At 59.0% G+C, this 27,065-nt stretch overlaps 9 protein-coding genes and 1 pseudogene across 9 annotated transcripts; 6 read left to right on the forward strand and 4 right to left on the reverse strand.

Moving 5' to 3' along the window:
- Positions 1 to 617: 617 nt before the first annotated feature.
- Positions 618 to 3,114, reverse strand: ACA1_163860 (formate-tetrahydrofolate ligase; the record flags this gene model as incomplete). The annotated part of the gene is made up of 7 exons (XM_004337503.1): positions 618 to 691; positions 794 to 912; positions 993 to 1,101; positions 1,218 to 1,601; positions 1,675 to 2,433; positions 2,507 to 2,783; positions 2,941 to 3,114. The coding sequence occupies 7 exons, from the start codon at positions 3,112 to 3,114 to the stop codon at positions 618 to 620; spliced, it is 1,896 nt and encodes a 631-aa protein (XP_004337551.1).
- Positions 3,115 to 3,694: 580 nt separating this feature from the next.
- Positions 3,695 to 4,210, forward strand: ACA1_163870 (uncharacterized protein; the record flags this gene model as incomplete). The annotated part of the gene is made up of 2 exons (XM_004337504.1): positions 3,695 to 3,794; positions 3,894 to 4,210. 2 exons carry the CDS (start codon positions 3,695 to 3,697, stop codon positions 4,208 to 4,210), a joined length of 417 nt encoding a protein of 138 aa, XP_004337552.1.
- A 103-nt stretch (positions 4,211 to 4,313) lies between these two features.
- On the forward strand, positions 4,314 to 13,333 carry ACA1_163880 (annotated as a pseudogene).
- A 141-nt stretch (positions 13,334 to 13,474) lies between these two features.
- On the reverse strand, positions 13,475 to 15,806 carry ACA1_163890 (uncharacterized protein; the record flags this gene model as incomplete). Its single annotated transcript, XM_004337505.1, has 7 exons — positions 13,475 to 13,579; positions 13,668 to 13,797; positions 13,914 to 14,141; positions 14,239 to 15,022; positions 15,177 to 15,242; positions 15,330 to 15,434; positions 15,533 to 15,806. The coding sequence occupies 7 exons, from the start codon at positions 15,804 to 15,806 to the stop codon at positions 13,475 to 13,477; spliced, it is 1,692 nt and encodes a 563-aa protein (XP_004337553.1).
- Positions 15,807 to 16,046: 240 nt separating this feature from the next.
- ACA1_163900 (P18, putative) lies at positions 16,047 to 16,825 on the forward strand (the record flags this gene model as incomplete). Its single annotated transcript, XM_004337506.1, has 4 exons — positions 16,047 to 16,103; positions 16,202 to 16,311; positions 16,441 to 16,548; positions 16,696 to 16,825. The coding sequence occupies 4 exons, from the start codon at positions 16,047 to 16,049 to the stop codon at positions 16,823 to 16,825; spliced, it is 405 nt and encodes a 134-aa protein (XP_004337554.1).
- Positions 16,826 to 17,022: 197 nt separating this feature from the next.
- On the forward strand, positions 17,023 to 19,294 carry ACA1_163910 (kelch domain containing 1, putative; the record flags this gene model as incomplete). The annotated part of the gene is made up of 11 exons (XM_004337507.1): positions 17,023 to 17,215; positions 17,286 to 17,324; positions 17,422 to 17,535; positions 17,636 to 17,700; positions 17,818 to 17,998; positions 18,113 to 18,252; positions 18,338 to 18,367; positions 18,456 to 18,600; positions 18,682 to 18,769; positions 18,853 to 19,058; positions 19,143 to 19,294. 11 exons carry the CDS (start codon positions 17,023 to 17,025, stop codon positions 19,292 to 19,294), a joined length of 1,353 nt encoding a protein of 450 aa, XP_004337555.1.
- Positions 19,295 to 19,367: 73 nt separating this feature from the next.
- On the reverse strand, positions 19,368 to 22,642 carry ACA1_163920 (uncharacterized protein; the record flags this gene model as incomplete). Its single annotated transcript, XM_004337508.1, has 11 exons — positions 19,368 to 19,532; positions 19,638 to 19,719; positions 19,868 to 19,989; positions 20,098 to 20,283; positions 20,372 to 20,485; positions 20,585 to 20,756; positions 20,869 to 21,042; positions 21,099 to 21,152; positions 21,231 to 22,327; positions 22,388 to 22,495; positions 22,610 to 22,642. Coding segments are annotated over 11 exons (2,307 nt in total), but the record flags the coding sequence as incomplete, so codon positions are not given.
- Positions 22,643 to 22,957: 315 nt separating this feature from the next.
- ACA1_163930 (zinc carboxypeptidase superfamily protein) lies at positions 22,958 to 24,758 on the forward strand (the record flags this gene model as incomplete). The annotated part of the gene is made up of 4 exons (XM_004337509.1): positions 22,958 to 23,468; positions 23,540 to 23,722; positions 23,779 to 24,100; positions 24,218 to 24,758. The coding sequence occupies 4 exons, from the start codon at positions 22,958 to 22,960 to the stop codon at positions 24,756 to 24,758; spliced, it is 1,557 nt and encodes a 518-aa protein (XP_004337557.1).
- Positions 24,759 to 25,012: 254 nt separating this feature from the next.
- Positions 25,013 to 26,171, forward strand: ACA1_163940 (uncharacterized protein; the record flags this gene model as incomplete). Its single annotated transcript, XM_004337510.1, has 4 exons — positions 25,013 to 25,731; positions 25,799 to 25,921; positions 25,994 to 26,065; positions 26,138 to 26,171. 4 exons carry the CDS (start codon positions 25,013 to 25,015, stop codon positions 26,169 to 26,171), a joined length of 948 nt encoding a protein of 315 aa, XP_004337558.1.
- A 463-nt stretch (positions 26,172 to 26,634) lies between these two features.
- ACA1_163950 (uncharacterized protein) lies at positions 26,635 to 27,009 on the reverse strand (the record flags this gene model as incomplete). Its single annotated transcript, XM_004337511.1, has 1 exon — positions 26,635 to 27,009. One exon carries the CDS (start codon positions 27,007 to 27,009, stop codon positions 26,635 to 26,637), a length of 375 nt encoding a protein of 124 aa, XP_004337559.1.
- Positions 27,010 to 27,065: the final 56 nt, after the last annotated feature.

The raw sequence follows: 27,065 nt of genomic DNA on the forward strand, positions 1-27,065 counted from the left end.
AGCCAAAGAAGGATCTGAAGATGGAGGTGTTGCCGTCAGCGCGCGCCAAGCTGTCGCTGTTGGACAGCACTCGCTTGCTCTGATGGTGAGGCGGCAGCGATACTCCATCCTCCGATCTGTACATTATCAATCTATTTGTGTGCACTGCGTCGGTTGTCGTTCCCGTCGGCTAATCTGCAGATGCTGGTAGGCGATCAGATGCCACAGTTCATCTTCGACGAAACAATTCTTGCTACTGCCCCATTCTCTTTCCCATCTCTGAAAAAAGCGGGAAATAACCAACGGCTCTGCCACAAGCAAAGATCGAGATGATGAAGTATTGAAAGGCGCCCTTGTCGCCAGCAGCTGGTCGCCTTCTGCCGTTCATAGGCACCAGCACAAGGCGACCGGCAAAGCTAAACTTGGCAAACGAAGGACAAAGAAGAGCAGTCATGAGTCCTCCTCTCCGTAGGTGTCAGTCAAGTCAGCTACTCTTTCGTGGTACTGCTTGGGTGCGGACCTGGTGTGTGGTCGCTTTCTGGCGGTGTGGGTCATCAGCTCTTTCTCTTTTCTAAACTCAAAAGCGCACCGTGGGGGAACATGGTGGTTTGAGCTGTGCCGATCGCAAGAGCGTCCAATTACGAGAGGCCGAGGATCTTGCCGGTCGCGGGGTCCAGGTCGATCTCGTAGAACACGGGACGAGTGGGCAGGCCTGTGTGGTGTGTTGTGTCGTGTTGCGTGTCGTGTCGTGCGATGAGACAGAGCTACAGTTTACCTCGACAATAGAGGGCGCGTGCGTGCGAGGGGAGCGTACCGGGCATGGTGCTCATGGTGCCCACGAGCGGGTAGATGAAGCCAGCACCGACGGACGCTCTCACGTCGCGGATGTGGATGGTGAAGCCGGTGGGCGCACCCTTGAGCTTGGGATCTTGGCTGTGGCGAGTGAAAGCGAAGATGATGAGTGTGTGCATGTGTGTGCGTGCGTGCGTGTGCGACGGCGACTAGTTGGTTACCTGAGGGAGAGATGGGTCTTGGACATGCAGATGGGCAGGTTGCCGAAGCCCTGCTTCTCATACGTGGCCAGCTTCTTCTCGGCCTGCTCGCTGTAGGTAGCACCATCACCTGCACGAACCAGGAAGGCAACAACAACGAAGAGAGTGAGCTCACATGGAAAAAACTTCAGCGGCGCAGCACGGCGTTTGCCTCGAGAAGAGTGGAAAGGGTAAGAGGTCACGTACCGCCGTACATCTTCTTGACGATGATGTCGATCTTCTCCTTGAGGCTGATATCAAGGGGGTAGAGGAACTTGAAGTCGTTGGGCTTCTCGCACACCTCGACGACCCTCTTGGCCAGGTCAGCGATACCCGCACCGCCGTGGGCGAAGTGGGTGCACGGGTAGGCTCCGTCGGCGCCGGCCTCGAGGGCCTTCTTGACCACGAGGTCGATCTCCGAGTCCGAGTCGGTGCCGAACTTGTTGACGGCGACCACGACCGAAACGCCGAACTCCTTCATGTTCTGGATGTGCTTGGCCAGGTTGCAGCAGCCCTTCTCCACGAGGTCGAGGTGCTCCTCGACGTACTCACGGGGAAGCGGGTTACCGGGCACCACGTTAGGGCCACCACCTTGACATGCCCACGGGTCAGTCAGACTCGATCGTAAGCCGTGTTGTGTGTGTGTGTGTGTGTCTGTGTGTACCGTGCATCTTGAGAGCTCTCACGGTGGCAACGAGCACAGCGCAGTTGGGAGTAAGGCCGCTGTAGCGGCACTTAATGTCCATGAACTTCTCAGCACCGATATCGGAACCGAAGCCGGCCTCGGTCACCACGAACCCGTCTTCGCCGACGAGCTTGAGCGCGATCTTGTCGGCCAGAATGGACGAGTTGCCGTGGGCGATGTTGGCGAACGGGCCGGCGTGCACGAACACGGGGGTCTCCTCGAGGGTCTGCATCAGCGTGGGCATGATGGCATCCTTCATGAGCACGGCCAGGGCACCAGCCGCGCCGTAGTCGTCAGCGCAGATGGGCTCGCCCTTGGAGCTGCTGCCCACCACCATGCGCTGCAGGCGCTCCCGCATGTCGGCAACGTCGTTGGTCAGGGCCAGGATGGCCATGATCTCGCTGGCCACGGTCAGATCGAAGCCAGTCTCCCTGGTCTTGCCCTTCTCCTCGGGGCCCGTGCCGACGGTGACGCCACGCAGGAACCTGTCGTTGGTGTCCACCACGCGGTTCCACGTGAGGGTGGAAAGGTCGAGATCGAGGCGCGAGAAGCGAGCGGCCTCCTCGGGGGTGAGCTGGTCGGGGTCGGTCTTGTCGATGCCGAGCCTCTGCAGCCGCCTGAGCATGGGAGGGGCAAACTCACGCTTGCCGGTCTTGACGTCGGCCGGGCACAGGCGCTTGAACAGGGCCGAGTCGCTCTGCGTGGCCTCGTGGAAGATGCGCGCGTCGATCGCCGCAGCTGTGGTGACGTACGTATGACGTCAGCGCCAACGCTCAACTAATCGAACAAGAACGAAGCGAGCTCAAAGTACCCATGAGGTTGTTCGCAGCGGTGATGGCGTGGATGTCACCGGTGAGGTGAAGGTTGAACTCCTCCATGGGCACGACCTGGGAGTAACCGCCACCAGCAGCGCCACCCTTGATGCCGAAGGTGGGACCCTGGCTGGGCTGCCTCAGACAGGCAAAGCACTTCTTGTTGAGGTGCGCGCCCAGGCTCTGCGCCAAACCCACGGTGGTCGTGGACTTGCCCTCACCGAGAGGGGTGGGGGTGATTCCGGTCACCACGACGTACTTGCCATTCGCTTGGTCCTACAACACCAATATATAAAACAAGAATTGATTGAGCACCCGAGAGATTCGTACGTCGTGGCTTGCGTCATAGAAGAGTAATAGTGGCCTCGCAAACATTGAAGCAGGAAAATCACAATTCGCCAGCGATTAGCATCGTCTGACTGCAGAATCGTACCTTAAGGCGGTCGAGAACGGAAAGATGAACCTTGGCCTTGTGCTTGCCATACAGATCGAGCTCATCCTCGAGGATGCCCAACCTGTCGGCCAGCTGCTTGACGGGCACGGGGTCGACAGATTGCGCAATTTCGATGTCCGAAGGGACGGGCGACTTGATTTGGAGCTTGCTCATGGTGCGATGCAGATGCAAACAGCGGCGGGTCACTGGAGCCGGAAGATGTCGAAGTAATACAACGATGGATATGCCCTTAGGGAGCGGGGCTCTAATCGACGACTTCAGCACGGGGGAGAACACAGAGCGCAGTTTGCCTCCTTCGCGCACAACCCCACGCGTCGGCAATAACGACGGCCGGATATTTCTGACCAGGAATAATTGAATTTATATATTTTATTGTTTTTCCATCCAATTGAAGATGAGCGCACCACCGCCGGATCAAGAGCAGGCAGCGAACGTTGAGGGGGAAGAGGTACTTGTGGGTCTTCTTACTGGCTGAACCGGAGATTGAAGATTTTGTTGGGTTTTTAAAATTAAAGTGTCGATTTACTGTTTTCAGAAGCCGGCGCTGGTACGCATCAATCGTGATGAATGGAAGGAGCGTGCCGAGACTGCCAGAAGCCAGCGTAAGCAATCGATGAGCAAACATCGGTACACGGATCTTTCGCTCTTTTCTTGGAAAGCGCTGGACAGCAAGCACAACACTCCAACGCTGACGTACAACGCTGACCGCCGCCCTCTCCGGACCACAGATGCGATGACCATCTGGAAGACATGCTCACCACGTTGTTCGAGGACCGCAGCAAGTTCCGCTCGGCGTGGAGCACTTACTGGAAGTGTGTTCGATCGCCCAAAGGGTGAGTCTGACGCGCTCGTGTCTTGGCCAATGCGGATGCTGATACGGCCGTCTCCTCTCGACGCGTTGTGCATTCTCTTTCGCTCCTTGTTGTGTGCAGAGCCGAGCCACCACGAGTCTTGGACATCGACTACGACGAACGAATGCGACAGCAGGTGCGCCAAACGCGCGATCAGATTCTCAATCAGCGACGACAGGCAACCGAGAGGGAGGTGCAGAAGGAGAAGGAAACGACCAACTAAAAACGTAAAACGAACGAACCAACGAATCAACGAAGCAGTAACCGCACCAACCCTGATGGTTGCATGGCAGTCCCCAATTCGTGATACTCACATACTAAAGCCAAGAAAGGAAGACACCACCGCCAAATGTCGACCCGCTGAGCTCAGAAGAAAAGAACAAGGAAAGAGAGACTGAGGGGCAACACGCGCAAGGAGGACGAAGAAGCACTGGTGATCTTCTTCTTCTTCTTCTTTATCGCCTTCAGCGTGGGGCTGCGGTTCAAGTTTTGTGCGGCAGAATGATAGAGGCAGCGTGGGCGAACGTGTACGAGCGCGACTCGTCGGATGACGGGGCGACCCCGCCCTTGACGCCGCGCCAGTCCGTGGAAACGCTCTGCTATGAACACCTGAGCGAAGAAGATGAGGATGACTACAGCTTCTCCGACTCAGAGACGAGCGACGACAGCGGCCAGGAGGATGATTTATTGGAGCACCACAACGCTGATATCGGCGAGGGCCAGCCGGTGCCGCTGACCTCGAGGAGGCAGTCGCACAAGAAGCGTCACGCAGTGCGTGCGGCCACCACCTTGAAGGGAGCCATATTGGCGCTAGACAGACGTATGCTATGCGCTCCTCCTATGTGTTGTGTGTTGCCGCATGTGTGCGCGCACACGCTGTGTGTGTGTGTGTTGTGTGTGTGGCGCGCGCGCGTGTGTGTGTTGTGGCGTGGTTGCAGCTGCTCACACCACAGTATGTGGTTTGCTTTCTGCGCATTGCAGAGCCAGACCTGGACTTCAACAAGTGGTCGCAGCTGATGCGCAGCGGAACCAAGAACGCCACCAACTACCAGGAACAGTACGAACTGATCAAGGAAGAGAAGAAGAGCACCTTGGCCTCCACCCTTGGCGGCAGAGCTGCAGTGACCAAACTGGAACCGGCCCCGGTCTTGCACCCGACCCCATGCCCAGCACCGTGCGATGAACACATTAAAACGAATCCCGACGGCACTCCATGCATTCCAACTCAGAGGAGAACCTACGTCCAACCCTGTCCCGATAGGTACGTGCCATTTCTTGTGGTTGTGTCCTGCGTGTGCGTGTGCGCTGGTGCGTGCGTATGCGTGTGCGTGTGCGGTGATGCGTGCTTTTTCGTTCCTCTGGCAAGCGCTAACTTGCGATCGGTGGAACGATGAAGCGTGTGGAATCAACGGTTTCAGGAGCTGGTGTCGCTGCCCGACAGCGATACCAAGTTTCACAAGCTGGGCTGTCTCGCACACGACTTTGAGCACGCCGCGGAGACCTACGGCAAGATCATCATCAGGTAGGACAACCGGCACTGTGCCACGTTTCACCATGCGTGTCGTGCCGACTTACTCTCTTGTTCCAACCCAAAGCGAGCGTTTCATGCCAGTGGCGGAGAAGACCATCAAACCGATCGATCTGGGTGGCATTGCTGGGGGTGACAAGTTCATCACACGAGGCATTCTGTTCAAGGTACCGGCACACCGATAACAAACAATCCACCCCGAGGTTCGGTCTTTCATTCTCTGTACCTTTCTCTCTCTACTCCAGTTTGCTGTCGATACTCAGCTTGCGGGAGGGATGTGGATGTACGGCAACGACGTACCCATGGACGGCTGCGCTATGAAAGCAGGTTCGTGCATCCCCTCTTATTTGCTTGAGTGGTACCACATCGCTAACCCAAAACGCTCTGCGTTCAGCTGGTCACGAGATTCGAGCACTGCAGCGAGTGGTGGACTCGGGCAGCGCCATTGCAGAGGGGGTGGCCGTGCCGCTCGGTAATAGCACACACACACACACACTACTTGGCGATACTAACAACACGACCACGACTGGTTGCGAACGCCGCAGTGACGCTGGTGGACTACAATGGCTTCAGATTGATCGCCGTGTCCCTGCTACCCGTCTCGAAACACACAATCTGCTACGGGTGCGCCACCCATTATTCTGCCCCCCCCCCAATGAGCGTCGTCACTCACCTTGCGTTCCCTTCTATTTACCAGGTCACACGACGGGGGCAAGACAGTGCACGCCACCCACGCGTCATTCAACCTCCAATTCGAAACCATCTTTCGAAGGTACCCAACCAGCCCACAGTGATCTCCCGGCTCAGCCTTATGGACGGTAATCAGCGTTTAATCAACTTCGCATCAACAGGCTCAATCTCAAGCCACATCGCGTCGGCAACCACCAAATCCGAGGACCGGGAGACATTGAAGGACATTGGGGAGAGGTACGAACCTTGACAACATGCTCTGCCGCGGCACCATCGCGCGCGCTGGCTCAGTGCGCTTCGCATGTGTCCACGTACGACACTAGGATGGTAAGCTGTACCTGCTGGACTTTGGTAGGCTCTACCCGCCCGAATCGCCGCTGTCGGCGGCCCAGATCTTTCCGCGGGTGGCCCACGAGCGCGCGGTCTTCTTCAAGATGCTGCGACCAGGTACCCACCTTCGCTCACTCCTTGCGCCTCCGCGCGCAACTCCCGCACACGGCTCACACATGTGTCCCGTCGGGGTGCAGAGCTCGTGGGCGCCTACGAGGTTCCCTTGTGCTCCGACGCGTTCACGGCGTGGCTGCGGAATGACCCCAACGCGTCCCAACACAACAACGAGGTGCGCCTACGACTCTTTCAATGACCACAGTTGGCGCGCATGCTACCACCCTAGGGTGCATGCCACAAAGGGTAAAGGTAAGGGCGCAATCAATCAATCAATCAATCAATCAATCAACCCCACAACCAGGTTCACGCGGCGACCGAGAAGCTGTTGATGAAGGTTATCCCCGACCTGGCCGCGGAGCTCAACCTGCTCTCGCTTCGGGACCGCGAGCGATATCTGGACCTGCACGACGTGCACAAGGGCAACATTCGCGTGATGCTCAAGCCCAACGGGGCAGGAAGCAAACTGGTACTATCTTATCATTATATTTGTAGTTTATATTTCTATACGTGATTGCTGGCCATTGACGCACAATGCACAACAGAAATATACGGCCATCACCACCGGAACGGACGTCAATACGCTGAACAAGCGACTACTCCACGTCCTGCATCTCATGCACAGTCGCGGGGTCAACATGAGGTGCGTGACCACAACCTTCATTCATTCAGCTTGCGCCGGCGGCCGCGGCTCACAATGCAACCACACACATACACAGGTACCTGGGCGAACTGCGACGCCGACTCGCGCAGTCCAAGAAGCACGACGACTCTATATACAAGGGACTGCTGTTCACAGAGGTGAGTCCCGCCCCTCACATTTCATGCGCTCACCACAACCCTCGCTGATACGCTGGGACAATCGCTTGTCCAGATGGCGGCGCGGGTGTGCAAGAACATCATTCGCCGGCTGCTGCGAGGGAAGATGCGCGAGCTCCGGGTTCCCTCCAGCGAGGCACGTCTTCGCCCGCTCGCCCGCTTCACCCTGCGTCACTGACTTTTTGCTTGGAATGCGCGGAATGCTCAACAGCCGTACAAGCAACTGGTGTTGTGTCTCTTCAATCTCTTCTCCGGGCACGGCAGCACGTCGCATAACTTCTGGACAGCGGAAGAAGGCCAACTGGAGGGTACCCTGGAGTACTACATTCACAAAGCCAGCCAGGTACTTTGATTCGTTCGATGCACACACGCACCATCGCACACACGCACCATCGCACACACGCACACACGCACACAGGAAAGTTGTACGCTGCTGACTATGTCTTTGTAGGAAATACTCAGCAAACCACAACCAATGCCGGTGCAACCTCCCGCCCCGTTTGGGACATCGCCACAGTCGCAGGGGGTCGTGCCTCGTCTCTCCGTGCAGCGGGTGACGCCCGAGCTGGTGATCTCGCCCGCGGCCACGGCCAAGACGGTCATCGCCAAGACGACCAACGCCAGCGAGGACGCGTCCAGCTCGACCACGGCCTCCTCGGCCCTGCTCTCGCCGCGCTCGCGGGCGGCCCGGGGCCAAGCGGTCCCGCCGCCGCCCAAGACCAAGATCCGCGGCTACACCATGCAGCGCATCTTCAAGGACCGGCCGTCGATCAACGTCGAATACGAGAAGCTCTACAACCTCGACAAGGTCTTCGCCAAGAAGCTCCTGCCCATCAAATCGTGCATCAGGTAAACCTTGATGTGTGTTTGTGCGTGTGTGCGTTGTGTGTGTGTGTGGTGTGTGGTGTGTGTGTGCGTGTGCGTGTGTGCGTGCGCTTGTCCAGTGGCTGACGAGTGGAATGCAGGGGCAAGTTCGGCAACAATGCGCTGGACCAGTCGGAGTGGACATCCACGACTCGCGGCAAGCCCTTCCTATTCCAGGGCCTCTTCTTCCGGTACTTCGCATCAGAGAGGAATATATAAAATGAATATTGAGTACTTATATTAATGTTCGTATATAATGTCAATTTATATGGTAATTATCCCTCCATCTGCGCTGCAGACGACTGTGTGACATGCTGGGCATCCAACTCGCCGACGACCCCAAGATATATGACATCCTCAACGGAGACCCGCCGCCGGCGGTGCCCAGCCCCTTCAAGTTCATGGAGCCCCACGTGGTGGACATGCGCGCCCGCAAGAAGCCCATGCACCTGGTGGCCTCCTCGGAAGGTACGTACCTTTCACCCAATCCTGGCCTAGCATGTAAAATTGACCAATGATTGATTGCATGGCAACCCGCATCGTGCAGGATTTGCGCTGCATATGAAGGGCATGGACATCTACGCGCAGGTGAAGGGCATCGTCGACCAGGGGATGGAGAGGAACATGGAGAAGCGGCGCAAGATGGACAACGTGATGACGGTGATGCGGTTCGCCAAGGAGAAGCTCGAGGAGGCCATCCTCCAGGTGCCCGACAGCTACAACACGCTGGTCTACCTGGCCAAGACCGAGCACTGGCTGGCCCTGGAGGGCCACGCCCATCTCGCCGCCATGGCGCGGTCCAATCAAACAGCCGGTCGCACCACCGTAGAGATGGTACGCACCCGCTTCCTTCGTCGGGCCAAGTTGCGGCCGCTGCTGATGCGTGAGTGTCGTGTCGTGCCATGTGTCGTGGTGTATGCAGACCACTGCGGCAACGGGTCCGGCCACTCCCAACAATGTCGTGCAACAGCATGAGTACTACCACTCAGCGGTGAAGCATTTGGAACAGGCGCTCGGTACCTAGTGCTGACGCATGTGAGAAATAACCAAACACGCACCAACCAGGATCGTGATGGGCTGTGTGCGTGTGCGTGTGCGTGTGCGTGTGCGTGTGCGTGTGCGAGTCATAGAAATCAGCCAGATGCGCGAGCGAGCACAGATGTCCAGGGCAAAGCCCGGCCTGGGTGGAACGACCGCTTCGTCCGCCGATGTCTCGCTGCTCCTCGCCCAAGTCTTGTGCGACTGGTCAGTGTCAGAGGCCGCGCAATTGAAAGACACCATCAGGGCAGAGGTACGTACTGCACTCGCACTCGCACACGCACACGCACACGCACGCATGCACACACAACACACACACGCAACGCACGCACGCACACAGTGGTACTCCTGGCTGAAGCTTTTTCACACTCACCCTAGAAACAAGACTCGCTGTGGATGAGAGCGTGGAACGAGTACAAGAACGTGGTCAAGCTCAGCGACTGGGCCACCACCAAAGAGCAGTTCCTGGGCGATATCAACGGCGTCATCAACAACAAGGTCGGCGTCGACTCGGTATGTTGTCATACTCATCATTTCCCCCTTGGTGCAACATGCCTAGCATGTTCGTGTTATATTTATATATCTTGATCATCTCCATAAGTCATATATGTATTTTCAAGGTAGATTCATTTTTTAATTCTTAATGAACTATTCTCGCAGGCGACGACGGAGACGGCCGAGGATGTGGGCCAACTGGTGATGGCGATCATGAAGATCGAGATCATGATCGAGCTGCAGCAAAGACCCTCGTCGGGCGGTCTCGAGGCCCTGCTGGGTCCGCCGCCGCCCTCCATTTCCGCTTCTACTGCGTCTACTGCGGCCACGTCGATGTTGTCGTCGTCGTCGTCATCATCCATATCATCGTCATCGTCATCTTCAACGTCGCTACCTCCATCGGCCGCCGCCAAGTCAATGCTAAGCGGAGACACCGGCGGCTGGAAGCTGCCCGAGCGACGGCCCAGCTCGGTCACCCCCACGAGCAACATCGGCGCCGACCGTGTCTCCAACTTACCGGCCCCCCACCTGCCCACCACCACGCCGACCATCACCATCGCCGCCGCCGCCGCCGCCACCACTGGGGCTCTACTCCTCGGTGTGCCCGGCGGCCGAGCCCAGGGTCAGCCCGCAGGGCCGCCGAGTAGACGCATGGTGCAGCACCAGGTGGTGTCGGAAGTGTCGACGTCGGGCTTCACGCTGCTGCCGGCCTACGCGTCGGTGTCGGTGACGTCGGGCATGTCGCCTCCGGCGTTGGTGCGGTCGAGCGAGGAGCTGGCCCAGGCCGGCTTGCGCCTCTCCCGGCGCCGCAGCTCCGACGCCACCCGCATGGAACTGTGGCCCCGCCAACAACAACTACGGGACTACGGTGCATCACCGCCAGTCAGGTTCGCGTGCCATGTTGTGTGTCGTGTGTCGTGTCGTGTCGTGTGTCGTGCGGTGCTGATTGTGGCGGAGATCAGTCGGAGATATCAGTTGAGCAGGGCGCCCGGAGGCGACGCTGCGCCGGGCAGAAAGGGCCAGGGCCAGCAAGCCCCAGCGACTCCCCAGTCGCGGACGGCCGGGCAGCTGGTCTCCAGCTACTCTGTGGACGGGCTCATCCGGAGGAAGGCGCCCCAGCAGACCGCCGCGGACCGCCCCATTCAGGTGGCCGTCAACACACCGCAGCCGGGCGGCGGAGGCGGCTCGTTGGCGGCCACCGGGCCGGCCGCGACAACGGGGCCGGCGACCTTTGAGCTCAAGCTGCGGGCCAACCCGGAGGTGGTCCGACGCGTCGCCACGCTGGAGCTGATCGGCCGCAAGAGGGTCGAAAAGGCCATCGGCGATAGCCAACTTTCCGACACACGTACGCTCTCGTTACGTGCGCTGTGTGTGTGTGTGTGTGTGTGTGTGTGTGTGTGTGTGTGTGTGTGTGTGTGTGTGTCGTGTCGTGTCGTGTGTGTGTCGTGCGGTGGGGTCTCACTCTTGATTGCACTGCAGCGCCCAAGCCGGAGGAGACGACGGGGGTCGAGAGGGTGTTGCGGGAGGAGGTGTGCCTGATGGCCCACGACGGCCGCTACCTGTGCGTCTCCGTGCTGGACGGCTCCATCTCCATGGAGCCCAGCCTGCAGACCTCCTCCTGCTTCGTCCTCGAGTACGTCACCGACATTCTTCGCGAAGGTACCTTACCTACCTACCTCTTACCTACCTACCTTCACACCGTGCGTGTCATGCCGTGTGTGCCGTGCGTGTCATGTCGTGTGTGCCGCGCGTGCCGTGTGCGTGTGTCGTGTGTCGTGTCGTGTGTGTTGTTGTGGGACGAACTAAACAAAACGAAAAACACAGGGGCGCGAGGGGCGGGTGAGAAGGGGCCTCACGGGGGAGACCAGCCGTCGCAGGCCACGCTGCGCGGGGTGAAGAAGCTGCTGGGCATCCGGGTGGCCTACAGCGGGACCTACCTCTGCACCGACGAAAACGGCCACCTCTCCGCCGAAAACATCATCCTCCGCAAGAACCACTTCCGCCGCTTCGGGCGCTGGTACCAATGACACACACCCAATGGCACGACACACGACACGGCACGACACGACACGACATGACACGACACGACACGACACGACACGACACGACACACGCAGGGAGTTTGTGGAGGATGACCCGCAACAGAGGGAGAGGGACAACAAGGAGGACCGGAAGAGCCGCAAGCGGGCCAACTGTGGATGGGGCTGCCGCTGGCGGGGCCGGCGCCGCCGCAGGCCGCAGTGGAGTCGCCCGGCAGCGAGTGTCAGGTCACCATCCGGCACACCAGCGGCGCCTTCCTCCGCTGCAAGAAAAACACCGGCGAACTCATCAACAGCAAAAAGCAACCGGTAATACACAACACACACAACACAACACGACAACGACACGACACGACACACACTGACCGCACACACGACACGACACACGATGCAGGCGCGAGTGTGGACGGTGCGGTCGCTGCCGAACAAGATATTCCTGCGGGCCGCGGGCGATGGTCGCAGCCACCTGTACTGCGGGACGACGGGCCAGGTGGGCGTGACCACCTCCAACCCCAAGGAGCCCAACACTTGGTTCCTCCACCTCCTCCCGCGCACCGCCTCGGTTCCACCTCCCACCACACCCAGGTATGAGAGAGTCGCGCGCGTGTGCGATGTGGCGTGTGTCGTGGTGCGTGCGGTGTGTGTGTGTGCGGTGTGGGCGCTCGCTGATGAGTGGCCACCAGAGCGAGGGCGATGATGGACAGTGAAAGCGAGCAGCAGAGTAAACGAAAGCAGGCGGACGGGGGGAGCCTCAAGAAGGCCAAGCCCCACGTCCACTACGTCGCCCTCCAGTGCTACATGGTTCGCATTCATACTGATGGGCTTACTGTTGTGGTACTTACGGCACACGCCCCACCGCACACACCGCACACACACGCAAACCGCACACCGCACACACACACACACACACACACACACACACACACACACATACAACCAGGGCTCGTATCTGGGACTGGACGAAGGTGGCAACGTGACGGCCACGCTCGCCAGGCCCTTTCGTGGAAGCTCGAGGAGATCGCCCACAGCAACGACGATGACCCGGCAGCCCCCGAGCTCGGTAGCAGCACCACGGCGAGGCGAGGCCTCGAGGGTCAAGCCGACGACCACCACTGCCGCCCCGACGAGGGCCAAGGCCCCGGCGAGCACCGGTGGTAGCGGCGGTGGTGGTAGTGACGGTCGGTTCTTCACGCTGTGCGCGAAGCTGCCCAAGGACGAGGGCAAGAAGTACTGGCTGTGCTGCGACAACGGGAAGCTGACCCTGGTGGTCACCCCGACCGGCGCCACCTTCCTGCGTGCCTTCGCCCTCGGCCCCAAGTTTCTGATGTGGCTTGTCTGGTACGCCTGCCACCACCACGACCGCCATTTTCTCTACATTCTCCATTCACCGGCTGACTGACCGCACACACCATCACACACACCATCGCACACACCATCGCACACACACACACGCACAACACACACACACACAAAGGCCCTACGACGCAAAGTGGACCGGTCTGCTATCGAGGCTCTACGCGCAGCTGGCAGCGCTCCACTCGCAGCGCGCGGCACTCGCCCTCTCTTCGGGCATCTTCAAGTCAGAAACCAAGCTTAAAGATTAATAAACAATTTAAGTAGAGGCTCGCTATTTAATTATTGTTTTGTTTTATTTGTTTCATGGATAACAGGAAGTCAATCGAGGAAGAAGCAGCGTCCAATGCTGATCACTCCTTCGGTCGTAGTGGAGGGGTGGTTGCGAGGCCTCAGTGGGGGTAGGACCTGCGCGAGGGCGGGCTGAGGATCTTCTCGGCCATCGCAGCATCGACCGTGCCAACGAACTCCCACACCTGCTGCTGCTGTCCCGCCACCTGTCGCCGCAGCCAAGAGTTGAGTGCTGTGTGTGTCGTGCGTGTCGTGTCATGTCGTGTGTGTCGTGCTGGTGGAGGAAGAGGGTACCATTTGCGAGTACTCCTTGAATCGGGTGTCGGCGCGGACCCTATTCTCGGCCACCGCCCAGATGGCCAGCCAGTCCTTGACCGTCGGGTACCGCTTCTTGAGCTCCGTTTGCTTCTCTCTCTGGTCCTCCCTATGTTGTATCATACAACGACACACACGACACACACACGACACACACACACAACACACACGACACACACAACCATGAGTGTTGGAGAGGGCTGAAGAAGAGAAGAATGACTGTACCTGATGTGGAGCACGGAGGAGGGGGGTTTGCCGGCCTTCTTCTCCTCCTTGATCAGCGTCTTGGTGCTTTCGACCAGGGTCTCGATGTCGGCCTCGCGCTGGGCCTTCGTCTGCTGCAGCCGGACGAAGCGCAGGACGGCGGCCAGGGCCACCAGCGTGCCCACGATGTACCAGATGTGCTCCAGCACCACTCGCTGCAGCACACACGCATACGGCACAACCACGTCGCTGCACACAAGTCGTGAGATTCACATCAAGGCGCGCATGTTGTGTGGTGTGTTTGTGTGTGTGTGTCGTGTGTGTCGTGTGTGTGTGTCGTAGGTACGTGGTGTCAAAGGTGTAGTTGCCGTTCGAGGCGCGGATGATGACGTTGCGGTGGGAGGTGGACCTCTGCAGGTCCTTCTTCAAGTCGAGGAAGGCCTCGTTGAACTTGGCCTCGTCCCACGGGAAGAGGGCCGCGTCCTTCATCTTCTGCTTAAGAATGTCGCGCAGCTCCTGCTCCTCCATGGGCAGCGCCGGCACCGGGTAGCCGCACTGGTGCTCGCCCGCGCGCAGGGCCAGCGTCTTGTGCGCGGCCTCCTTGCAGAACTCGAACGCGAGCGCGATCTCCTTGTCGCGCGCGCAGTGCACGCCGCCGCTCACCTCGTAGCCCCGCATGCACTTGATCAGCCGGCCGTCCTTGCACACGCCAAAGTTCGGGCAGTCGACGCAGGGCACCACCGGCTCGCGCGGGTTCTGCCGGTTGTCGCTCACGCCCGTGGTGTCGCAAAAGTAGGGCTTCTCGGCCTGCAGCAGGGACGGCAGCTGGCCGTACATGAACAGACCCGCGCCCACGGCCACGGCGAGCACCAGCACGCCGAAGAGCCACATCGCCGCGCTGCTGCCGCCGGCGCTCTTCTTCCGGGCGTGCTGGAGGGCTATGATCTGACGCAGGTCGGGACCGGCGGAGGTGGTGGCCTTGGCGGTCGTGGCGGCCGGGGCGGGTGCCCCAAGCTTGGGGTAGGAGACGGCGCCGGTCGCGATCGTGGTGCGACGAGAGGCCGACGCCTTCGGGGAGAGGATCGGGGCGGATGAAGAGGAAGAGGAAGAGGAAGAAGAGGAAGAAGGCACTGAAGACGATGACGACGACGACGAAGAAGAAGGCTTCGTTGTTGAGACCGCAGGAGTCGTGGACACAACGTGTTGATCTGTGCAGGTGCGAGAAGTAATGGAGACCGTCAGACTTCGGAGCTCGACGAAGAAGAGCAGTGGTGGGCTAAGTACCGGTGGTGGGCTGCTGCTCGGGCGCGAACAGGCGACGCGGCATGACGGCGGCAGGCGCGGCATCGGCTGTGCGAAGAGAGAGAGAGAGAGAAAACGGAAGAAGAAGAAGGTGTAAGCAACTGGGCGGTTTTCGGAGCACAATAGATTGAACACCTTTAGCTGCAGGCGTGGTGGGGCCAGTCGGCACAGCCGACTTGGCGACGAGCTTGGTCTGTGTGAGTTTGGTCGGTGCTGCTTCCGTCGGCTCCGGGGCCAAGGCTGTGCCCAGAACCATTCATTTGCGAGCATTAATTGGGCGCCGTTAATCTCCATCAGCTTGCACAAATGGCCACGTGGAGAAAGTAGGAGAGGCGTACAATGAATGGTCCTTCGTCGATCCACGAGATCAGTCTTCGTTGCCCTCTCTTTGGCTGATGCGGCCGTTGTGGTGGAGGTGGGTCCAGGCGTGAGCGATTGCGATGCCGCGTTGCGGGCCTCGAGGAGGGGCACGATATGCTTGCGGTAGAGGTCGACGTAGAATCCCTTCTTTTCCTGATGCGCCGGCAGCTGGTCACCGAAACCATGTTGCGTGAGGACCGATTTGAGCTTCGGGATCGTTAACGAGTTGGGATCTGGGACTTGGTAGCTCATTTTTGATAAAAACGGGTGCACGAGAGCTGAGAGACAATGGATGAGCCGGAGAGGATAGGAATGAGATCGATGATGAGAGCGCCAAAGGACGTCCACAGTTTTGGAGGGAAACCCAACGTTCTGACCTTCTCGAAATTTCCAGAAGAACAGGTCATGCTGACGTGGCACCAAGAAAAGGTGCGGAATGTTTTTTTCTTTTTCCACGATCTTTTAGATTTGATCTTGATAGATAGAAATCAGATGGCAGCTGCAGGCCCGATCAGCGCGCGCCCGCCGGTGGTGATCGACAGAGAAAAGGTAGACACAGTCGTGCTGAACGTTGAATCCGAACAATTCCTTTAAATAGCATTCATGCCCCCCCCCCATAGTTGGCTTACTATTTCCTTGATCAACAGGTTTGCCCTCTTCTTCTGCGAGTATTCATCAAGACCGGTGGCCACCACCGTGTTGAGGACTTCCAAGCACGTGGCCGAGAGCCCGCTGAAGAAGTGCAGATCTACACATGGTACCTCGTCCCCTCTCTCGCCCGCGAGCGTAGTGCGGGCATCTATTGGTGTGGAAAGGAGCGCGACAGACGGCGCGGCTGCACTGGCGGGCATTGGGTGGACCTCACTCACTATACTTTCGTCTGCAGGAAGGACGCCACGCTCCGTGAAATGGCGAACCTCGTCAAGGAGGTCAACGCCACTGCTCGCAACAGCCGTGCACGCATCTCCTTTGCTCTTGTGTTCCCTGACCACAGGTGAGCGGCAGCCTCCTTCTGCGCTCTCCGCACGCACAACGCCACCCCAAACGCGACACATCGCACACATCGCACACATCACACACACACACACACACACACACATGCCGGACCACTGATGTTCTACTCGTGTTAATGATGGCACAGGGGTCGCTACCAGATGAAGAACGTCGGCGTGGTCTTCTCGGCCAAGCGTTCGGAGGACGACAAGAAGACGCTCGACTCTGTCCGCTTCGTGACGGGCGACTACCTCGACGTCGCCGTTTACGTCGAATAAGCGGGTGGTGGGCTCCTCTTCATAGCCTTCTTGCCCTATGGCCCACGTTTCACATTGTTCGGCCGTCTTCATCAACACATCTGATAAAAAATAAAATAAAATAAAAAACAAGACAAGAATGCCAACAATTTCGAAAAAAGGCGGGAAAACAAAGTACCCAACGATTGAAGCAAAGCAGAACAAGATCTATCTGAGAGATGGGAAACGAAGCTTCGACGCCGATTCCGTACAATGTACAGGCCGAATGGCGCAAGCTGGTGAGCGGATCGCCCGCAGTGCCTGCTGGACGCGAGGGCCAGGTAGCGGCCTCGTGGGAAAACAAATTGTACATCTTTGGAGGGGGCTCGAGCGGCGGAACCCAACGGGCCGACATGTGGACCTTCGACCTGGGTATACCGACGTTGCTGACTTGCGCTCCTACACTTTTTACCTTCTTTAACTTCGATTTAACTCCTCACAGACTCGTCTGAGTGGAAGGAGGTCACCACGAGCGGCAATGGTACTGTTCTTATGCTTCTTCGGTCATGCAAGATGAACCACCATCTCTCTTCTCTATTTGCCTGTCTTACCCTGCTCTTCTCTCGGGCACCCGACAGCCCCCTCCGCACGCACGGGCGCCTGCGCTGCGGTTGTCGATGGCCACATGTTCGTCTTTGGCGGCATGGACATGGAGCGAGGCTTCCTCGACGACTTCTACTGCTTCAACATCGGTACCACACGTCTCGCCTTCCCTCGACCAGAGTTTGTTTTGTATTGTGCTCTTACACTTCATCTCCACTCACTCTTGACCGTCTGACGATCATTCCCCAGCCGAGGGGACGTGGGAGCAGGTGCAAGGCTCCGGAGAGGGACCCACGCCGAGGGACAAGAGCGCGGTCTGCGTCGTTGGCAAGTGCGTTGTTGCTGCGGCCCCATCATCGCACCCACTCCCGGCCGGGAGACCCACTTCTCACTTATCCACCTCCACCCGGCTCGCTCACCACACCAGGAAGCTCTATTTCTTTGGCGGATTCGGACCGGTCGAGGCCGAAGTGGAAATGCCCGATCGCGATGAAGCGTCGACGAACGCGGGCGAGGACGGCGCCGATGACGAGGGTGAGGAGGATGAGTACGAGGACGAAGGACCCGCCATGAGCTTCAACTGGTTCGACGATCTGTTTGTCTACGACACGGGTGCGTTTACATGGCTTGTGCCCTACCCAGATCCGCCGCTCGATCCCTACCTCGTGTTGTTCATGTGTGCCGTGTGTGTCATGTGTGTCATGTGTGTCGTGTGTTGTGCAACAGAATCGAAGGCCTGGCAGCAAGTACAGGCCAGCGGTGACATTCCTTCGCCTCGCGCTGCATTCGGGATGGACGTCGTGGGTGGCTCCATCTACGTTTTCGGCGGCAGAGACACCACCAAGAGGCAGAACGATCTCTACGTGGTTCGTACACGCATCGCACCTCCAAACCGCTGTTCTCTGCGTTAATGAACTTCTCTTTTCGCTTCTTCTCGCTTCTTCTCATTAGCTTGATACCACGACCAACACTTGGACCAAGGTACGCTGGCATGGCTCGGCCTGGCGCTCCAGAACGTGGACTAAGGCTTGCCTCTGTGCCCCCGCCCCCCAATTGTGTTTGATTGCAGCCTTCGGTGTCTGGCGCGGTACCTGCGGAGCGTTCCTTCCACAGCTTCACATCGCTCGCGCCGGCCGGCAAGCAGCAGCTGGTGCTCTTTGGCGGGCTCTCCTCCACCAACGCCCTGCTCGACGATGTTCACGTCTTCGATATCGGTATGGCACACCATCTTATTTATTTATTTTTATATAATAAATAATATTCTATTGTTTCAACTCAATTTGGACCACGTGCAGCTACGTCCGCTTGGGTGCAGCCGACCATCGCTGCCAACGACAGCAGGATCAACGCGCGCCGCTTCCATTCGGCCGTGCTTCACAACAGGTGGGTGAATCACAGTTCACTTCTGGAATTGTGCATGTCGGACTGCTCACCCCCCCCCCTCTTTGCTTCTTCGTGGCCTGCAGGTCGTTGGTGGTGTTCGGCGGGTCGAGCAATTTCAGTCCCGACACGCAGGAGTGCCTCACCTTCCACAGTGACACATTCGCGCTCGATCTCGGCCCCGTCTTGGAAGCGGCGCCGGTCACCATTCCGCCGCCGGCAACAGCTGCCGCCAGCACCTCTTCTTCGTCTTCTTCCTCCTCCTCCGCGGCCCCGTCTGTGAGCTTCATATGTACCGCCTCCGCTTCTTTCTTCGTTCTTTTTCGTTCTTCGTTCTTCTTCGTTCTTCTTTTCATGATTACTAATTGGCGATCAGCTTCGTCGGCTTCGACAGAAGGAGGAGCTGCCGGTGACGCCACGAGAGGGAAGAAGAGAAAGAGCGACGAGATCGAAAAGGGCGAGAAGAACGAGGAACCAGAAGGCCACGGCGGAGAAAAGGAAGCAGAGGAAGAGAAGAAGAGGGAGTGAGTGCGAGCCAATAACAGTTGTTCTTGCGAAACTGCATTATCATCATCATACATGGTCACCATCATCGCCTTCATCAGAAGCAGTCCTCCTCGTCCCACACGTCTTCGTCCCATTCCTCGCCGCCGCCGTCCGCCGGTTCGTCGTCGTCGTCGTCGTCTTCGTCGAACTTGAGGTCGATCGCCGCGCGCAGGGTCTGCGCGATGACCGAGAGCGACATGCTCGACTGCCGCTTTCGTTTCTGTGATTTGTTGATTGTAGTGTAGGGGCCCTCTGAGCTCTGATCACCCACGCGACACGACACGCAACACACAACACGCCGCGACACAATCGCACACGCGAGTACCTTTCGGAGGGCTTCGATGTCTATCTTGTTGAGCTGCTTGCCGGCCTTGATCTGGGCCAACAGAGAAGTGTTACCGGGCACACTGAGCGCACAACAAAGCGAAGAAGAACATGAGCGACAATCTTCAATAAAAGATGCATAAATAAAATAGCAAAGAGAAATTCGCATTTTTTATAACATAAATATTAAACATATAAATGTAGCAAAAGGTGAGAGTGATGGGAGTGGACCTCGTCTGTCCCGAGGAGGTGAGTGCGCTTGGCGGGGCTGGCGCCATTGGGGCCGCCGGGGCCATGGGCGCCGTCGGCGCTGCCGGAATCGCCGAAAACGATCCCGAGCGGTTGAACGCCGGCTGCTGAGTGTCGTGCGTGCGTGTCGTGTGTGCGTGCGTGCGGTGAGTTTGAAGACACGATGCATGCAGTGAAAAAGAAGAAAGGAACGAAAGAAGTGGTGGGCGCACCGTGGAAGCGGCTGGAGCGGCGGCCTGGGTGGTGAGGGTGCGCGCGACGGCGGTGACGCAGGCCACGAGAATCTGCGAGATCTGCGCCGAGAACGAGGCCGCCTTCTGGTTCGACGCGAAGCGCTGCTGGAAGGTCGCCAGCTTCGCCTGCACGCCGGCCAACTCCCGCAGCAGCTCATGGACCGACTGCGAACCGGTTGAGCACACACGCGATTTAGAACACTTTCGACATGATCAAGCCGGCCCAGCGGGGCCATGCTGTGCCAGTGCGTACCTCCTCACGCTTCTTCTGCTCGATGGCGTATTCGATGAGTTCGTTCTCGGCCTTGGCCTGCGCGTCTTCGGCGGTGGCGATGGCGGTCTCCAACGTCTCCATTGTGGCCAACACCTATCAAGAGGGGGGTGAAAGAACGAAGCGCGATGAGAAGAGAGAAAGAACGAAGAGAAAGAACGAAGAATGAGAGGAGGGGGGGAAGAAGGTGGTTACCTGCCCGAGCCGCTGCACGATGGCTGCGTTTGCCTGGGTCCGCGCGTAGGAGCTCTTGCGGACGCTCTGTCGCGACGATTGCGCGTGGGTGGAGGTTCGACCAGCTCCGGCCGCCGCGGGCTTCTCGCCCACAGCGGCGCTCTTCTTTCCGTGCATGGCCTCCATCTTCTTCCTGCGCAAGGTGGTTAATCCTCAGCCCTCACTCCACCGCACACACGACACACCGCACGCACGACACGACACGCACCACCGCACACGAGTGCGTGAGTGACGGGGAAGTGTACCTGGCAGCCTCTTTTCGCTGCAGGATGGTGTCCATCTCGCGCCTGGCGTTGTCCTTCTCGCGGCGTGCGGCCTCGAGCTTGCGGATCAGCTCCTCGCCCTCCCGTCTCAGCTGTTCGTCCGACACCGGCGCTGCGGCCGACGCCGACGCCGACACTGTCGAGCCCGAGCCCGAGCTGTAGTTGAACAATTAAATAAATAATCGATCAAATAATAATCCACGTCGGCTTACCTGGTCGTGGGCAAGGTGGTAGCCGACCCGGCACGGCCTCGCAGGTTCTTCAGCCTGGGGGAGGGGACACGGTGAGTCGATAAAAAAAGGTGAGCTGGGACCCACCTTGGGGGGGGGGAGTTGATGGCGTACCGATCGCCGTAGGAGGCCAGAGCGGCCTGAGGCGATTTGGTGGTGGCGGAGGCGGCCGAGGTGGAAGCGGCCGCCGACGACGGCGACGCCGACGGCGACGAGGACGAGGATGAGGACGAGGACGGAACCGCCGGCGAGGACGACGATCGGAACATGCCGCCGCCGCCGGTGGCCGGCGAGGCGGCCGGCGAGGAGGGAGTCGACAGCGTTGTGGTGGCCTTTGTGGTTGACGGCCCGGATGCCGTCGTCGGCGTCGGCGAGACGGTGATGGCGGGAGTGGTGGAGACGGAGGCTACGGAGGTCGTCGTCTGCGAAGCCGCGCTCGAGGACGCAGGGGTGATCGCGGAGCCGCTTCCGCTCGAGGTGGAGGAGGCCAGCGACGACGCTGTGGCGCCGCTCTGGTTGCGTCGCCACGAGGGCGTGTTCCCAGAGCTGGAGGCCGACGACGACGCTGCTGACGGCGACGACGCGGTGGAAGGCGAAGACGCCGCAGAGAGGGTGAAGTTGCGGGGCAGGGTGTTGGATGCGTAGGTGCGCGCGGGCGAAGCACTGCCGGCGGCGCCCCACTTGCGGGCGCTCGTCGTGCCCGATGTCGAGCCCGAGGCTGCAGGGGTACTAGTCGTGGCCGCCGCCGCGGGGGTCGTCGAGGCCGAGGTCGAGGCTGGGGTGGACGAGGCGGCGGTCGAGCTGACGGTGCTCCCCCAGCGCCGGAGCGAGCCCGAGCCGGTGTTGGCGGGCGATGATGCAGGCGACGAAGAGGAGGCGGCCGCGGGCGTGGAATTCGTGGCAGCTGCGGCCGTGGCGGTGGGAGTCGACGCTGGCTTCACCGCAGGCGCCGAGGCGGTCGAAGCGAGGCTGGTGGGGGCAGCAGCGCGCGAGGTGGTAACTGACGGCGACGAAGCCGAGATGGCGCTGTTGTAGCCCGGGCTGCTGCGAACACCGCTTGCCGACGCGGTCGCGGTCGCGGAGGAGGTCACGGTCGACGCAAAAGCGGGCGCGGGGCTCGCCGGCGCCGCGCTGTTGATGACCGCCGCCGAGGCCGCGGGCGCCTTCTTCTTGAACGAGAAGCCGCACTTGACGCAGAAGTTGGGACTTCCCTGCACGGCGAGAATTGTAAGCAAGCAAAGAATTGGAAGATGAATGAATGGCAGGTGTACCTTGTAGCCGGCACCGCACTTGCCGCAGTTGCCGTCCGGGTTCTGGCGGGCGAGCATGGACGCTCGCTTGAACGACGCGCCGCAAGCCGTGCAAAACGACGGCGTTCCCTGATAGGCGGTACACATTCAAAAATTAAAATAAGATATTGATAAATAAGGTAAAAGGGATAGAAATAGAAATAGAATATATTTATATTACAAGTGAGCTTATTGTGGAGGTACCTTGAACGCGACCCCGCACTTGTAGCAGTCGCCTGGTCACGCACGGTTACAAAAATGTAATACAAAAATAAAAAAAATGAAGGGAAGCACGCACCTCCGTTCATCTTGAAAATACGGCCCGGACCGTCTCGAGAAAAGAAGCAACAAGAGGACGACTCAAGGGTTTGCGTCGGGTGCCGCCTTACCCTCTGGTTGTGCCGGCAGAGCTCTTCTTCGTCCTCTCGCTTTGGTATTGCGGGCGGGAATGCGGTGTCGACACAATAAAAAAACAAAAAGCTGAAAAAAAAAGAGTTGTGGAGCATTGATTGATTAATGATATCCAATTGAAGAGGAATGGGAAACGTAAGGATGGGCAAGAGGCTCCTCCTTCCCCTGTTTCTCCTATTTATCGCTATTTTTTCGGTTGCATCGACGCTCGAGCTCGATTACGAGGAGGGACACGAAGTGGTGGCGCGCATTGCGGCACACGACGTGCAGGCAAAGAGCAACATCATCAAGGAGCTTGTGGATTTGGGCTTCGGTCCCGAATGCCCCAAATCGAATCAGTCCTATGTCGAAGTGAAGCTTCCCGAGATCGAACTGATGAAGCTGCAGCACCTGGCTTCCAATCTCACCATTGTGGAGGACCCTACAAGAGAGGAATTCCTTCGATTCCTTGAGAGCAGCCGTTCGAGGGGAAAGAGAGGGGAGCGAGCGATCGATCCTAATGATCTCTACAAGCACTACCACGATCAGAACCAGATCTCGAACTTCCTTGATGAGATCGTGCTCAAGTGCCCGAACATCGCGCGCAAGTACTCCATTGGCAAGACATTCCTCGGCGCCGAGCTCTGGGCCATTCGCATCACCGACAACCCTGGTACGCAGCGACCCATTAATAATAGGAATCCATCTTCCAACAGTTGTCGTTGGCTTTGGTTTGATGTGCAGAGGTGAACGAGGTCGGGGAGGTGGAGTTCCAGTACATCGCCAACATGCACGGCGACGAGGTCGTGGGTCGTGAGCTGTCGCTCTACTTCATCTACCACCTCTGCGACCAGTACCACCAGCCGCGCATCAAGGCCATCGTCGACAACACCGACATTCACATCTTGCCCACCATGAACCCTGATGGTGCGTGCGTGCGCGCGTGCGCCGAGCTTTAGTGCTGATCTCGTTCTTGACTCCAGGCTTTGCCGGCGGACGACGTGCCAACGGCCGCCGCAAGGATCTGAACAGAAACTTCCCTGATCAGTTCGACCCCACCACCTGGGGCCGCCCTAACCCGGTCTCCCCGCTCCCCCCGCTCGGCACCGGCTCTGGCGCCTTCGTCGCGCCGGTCGGCAACTTCGAGCCCGAGGTCGTCGCCGTGATGCAGTGGATGGGCGACCACAACTTTGCCCTCGCCGCCAACTACCACGGTGGGTCGGTCGTGGCCAACTACCCCTTCGACGGCAATCGCCAGCGGGAAAGCGGCCGATACGCCCCTTCTCCCGACGACCTCCTCTACAGGTACCGATCATCGCTGCCTTTCCTGTGCACCATCTTCTGGTCATTCGCAAGTCTCTAAGCAGTTGTATGTGTACGTCTCGTGCGTTCGTGCGTGTTGTGTGTCGTGTGATCGCACAGGCAATTGGCTCGCGTCTACGCAGCCAACAGTCAGACGATGTCTGGGTCGCGCGAGTTCCCGAGCGGCATCACCAACGGCGCCGACTGGTACGTGCTCTACGGCGGCATGCAGGACTATGCCTACCTGTGGCACGGCACCCTGCACATCACCGTCGAGCTCTCCGACGAGAAGTGGCCGGCCAAGGAGACGCTGATCTCGTTCTGGAACGACAACCGCGAGTCGATGCTGGCCTACCTCGAGCAGACTAAGTACCGCGTGTGGGGCGTCGTCACCGACTGCGCCACCAAGGCGCCAATCACCGTCGGCACCGTCATCGTCGAGGCCGAGTCGTGCCACTCCGCCAACTGCCGCATGCAGGCCGTCAAGCTCGACCGTGAGACGGGCGACTACCACCGCATCATGCCGCGGCCGTCCGCCACCACCAACTATGTCTTCACCGCGTCGAGCTCTGGCTACGCGCCCGTTTCCCACAGCGTGGCCGTGGGTCCCAGCACCGCGCTGCCGCATCGCCTCGACTTCTGCCTCAACAAGGCGAGCTAAGATCTGGGTCGAGTCAAGCCATCAACTCATCGTGTAGTAATTCTTCCATCTCCTTTCTTTCTTTCTTTCTGATTTTATACTCCCGCGGTTGTGCCGCGGTAGTACAAAAGTGATAAATAATCCAATATCTATTCTTTTTAACCTTGTTTGTTATTTGAATGCCAAGAATGTGCTTACCATAAGGCGAAATGGCGATCGATGAACAAACAAAGATAATAAGGGCAAGAAGCAAGAAGAGCAAGGAAGAAGATAAGATGCAGCGGACCCAGCGGCACCCGCGACAGAGGGTGGATGCGGTGGACGTTCTACGGATATGCATAGACGAAGCACTCGCCCAGGAGGTGACGGACATCTTCTTCTTCGGGTCGGCCCTCTACAGCCCCCACCCAAACAACTTTGACTTCATCGTGCTGGGCGTCCCGTCCAACCACGACAGTCGCAAGCGGCTCGAGAACACCATGGCCGCCAAGACCGGGTGGACTATCGACGTTCACTGTCTCGAGAGGGACTCGCCCTGGCTTCACCGGCTCGACGGCGATGGTGCTGGTGTGTGGCTGCTGCGCGGCGGCCGCTTCACCACCACCGCGGTCGAGGTCATGGACGGCAAGCTCGCCCCCACCTACGTGGGTCGGCTCGGGCTGCGCCAGTTCGTGCGCTTCCTGGTGAGCAACCTGAAGGTGTTTGCGCTGGCCCTGCACAAGCGGGCCTCGATCACCTTCCCCGACCTCTACGACGCGGCCCAGCGGCTGTGGAAGCTCTTCCTGGACTTCAAGCGGGTGGCCTACGACACCTGTTCGCGAGACAAGGTGGTGGACAAGCTCGAGGAGGTGCTGTCCACCGACCTGCCCGACCTGCGCGCCCTCGCGCAGCACTGCCGCGCCCACCTGGCCGTGTGGTCCAGCAAGTCGCAGCAGACTGAAAGCGGCGGCAGCTTGCCTCCCGTCGGCCTCACCGTCTACCACGCCGTGAGCGAGTACGCCCGCACTTGACGGTGTGTTGGTATGTGATGATATTGCTAATTTGCTCGGCCGGGTGAGCAGGATCGTGAGGCACAGCATTCACTCGGAAGGCCTGCGCCAAACCGTGCTGGACGTGGTATGTGAGATCGAAGCATCCTCTGTAAACAACCTCGACCCGATCCGAGTTCCTGAAGACATTCTGATGTACGCGTGGATTCTTCACACTGGCGAAGTAACAGCCAACCGCTTACTCTTCCTCTTCCTGCGGGCCACCAGGCGTCTGCCCAAGAGACCCGACGACGGGTCGCTACACGCACCTCCCCTACCAATGGGCCGATCCAACGTGAGGTGCGCTCCGTTCCCTCTGACTTTGGCTTGGCGTTGCGTATTGACACGCTTGTGGTGCGCAGTTCGCTGAAGAGCGACGGTGGCGGAGTCTTGCTGGAGAATGTGAGCATCACAGGGGGACAAGAGGCCGCGCAGCACCCCCAGGACTGCCGGGAGCGGCGCACCCAACCGCAACCGAAGCGAGGCGACGGAGATGCAGTGTGTGAAGGCTCTTCTTCCGCGTCGGATATGCTGATGGACCAGGGCCTGCCATCGGGGCGGCCCAGCAAGCGGAATCGTGTAAGCGCCCCTGCTGACAATGCGGGGGAGTTGAACCGGGGCGGCCAAGGTCGGCGCAACGCTCCGACGGGAGAGCGAAGGCCTCGAGGGGAACCAGCATCGCTCGACCAAGGTCTGCAGAGCGCAAGGCTGGCGAGGCCCGCCCGGGACAATCGCGGACACTGAGGTGAGCCAATCACTTATTATCTTACATACATATAACCTGTACAAGGCAAGTACTTCCTTCACAACAAAGTTCATTTAATAAATACTACATTTGTGATTTATCTGGTTGGAGCTGGTGGTCCCCATCACTTGTTGCTGGGCTCGTCGATGAGTCGCACCTTGTCGATTCCCACGAACTCGACGTCGCTGAAGCCGTCAGGGTGGAGCCCCACGGGCAGGTCGGCGTCGACCCAGATCGGCTTCCGCATGTACCACTCGTCCATGAGGCGACGCATTGGTATGCGGCCCTTGTTGAGCTCGACCTCGGTCGACCGCAGCACGTTGGCGTGGTTGGAGGGGGTCACCAGCTCGACGCGCACCCGGTCGGCCCTGCCCGAGGGCGAGCGGATCGCCATCTTGGGGGCCTCGACCACTTTCTTGGTCACCGCCCCTCCGGGGGCCGCCCCGCCGCTGGGTGTCCTCCTTCTCATTAGCCGCTCCTCTTCCTTCGACAGATCCATCTCTTTCCCAGCTGAGCAACTCAAGTGTCTCTTCAAGCAACAAAACTTTTGTGTTT

The sequence above is a fragment of the Acanthamoeba castellanii genome (assembly GCF_000313135.1).
Source record: "Acanthamoeba castellanii str. Neff unplaced genomic scaffold scf7180000084729, whole genome shotgun sequence".
NCBI lineage: Eukaryota > Discosea > Longamoebia > Acanthamoebidae > Acanthamoeba > Acanthamoeba castellanii.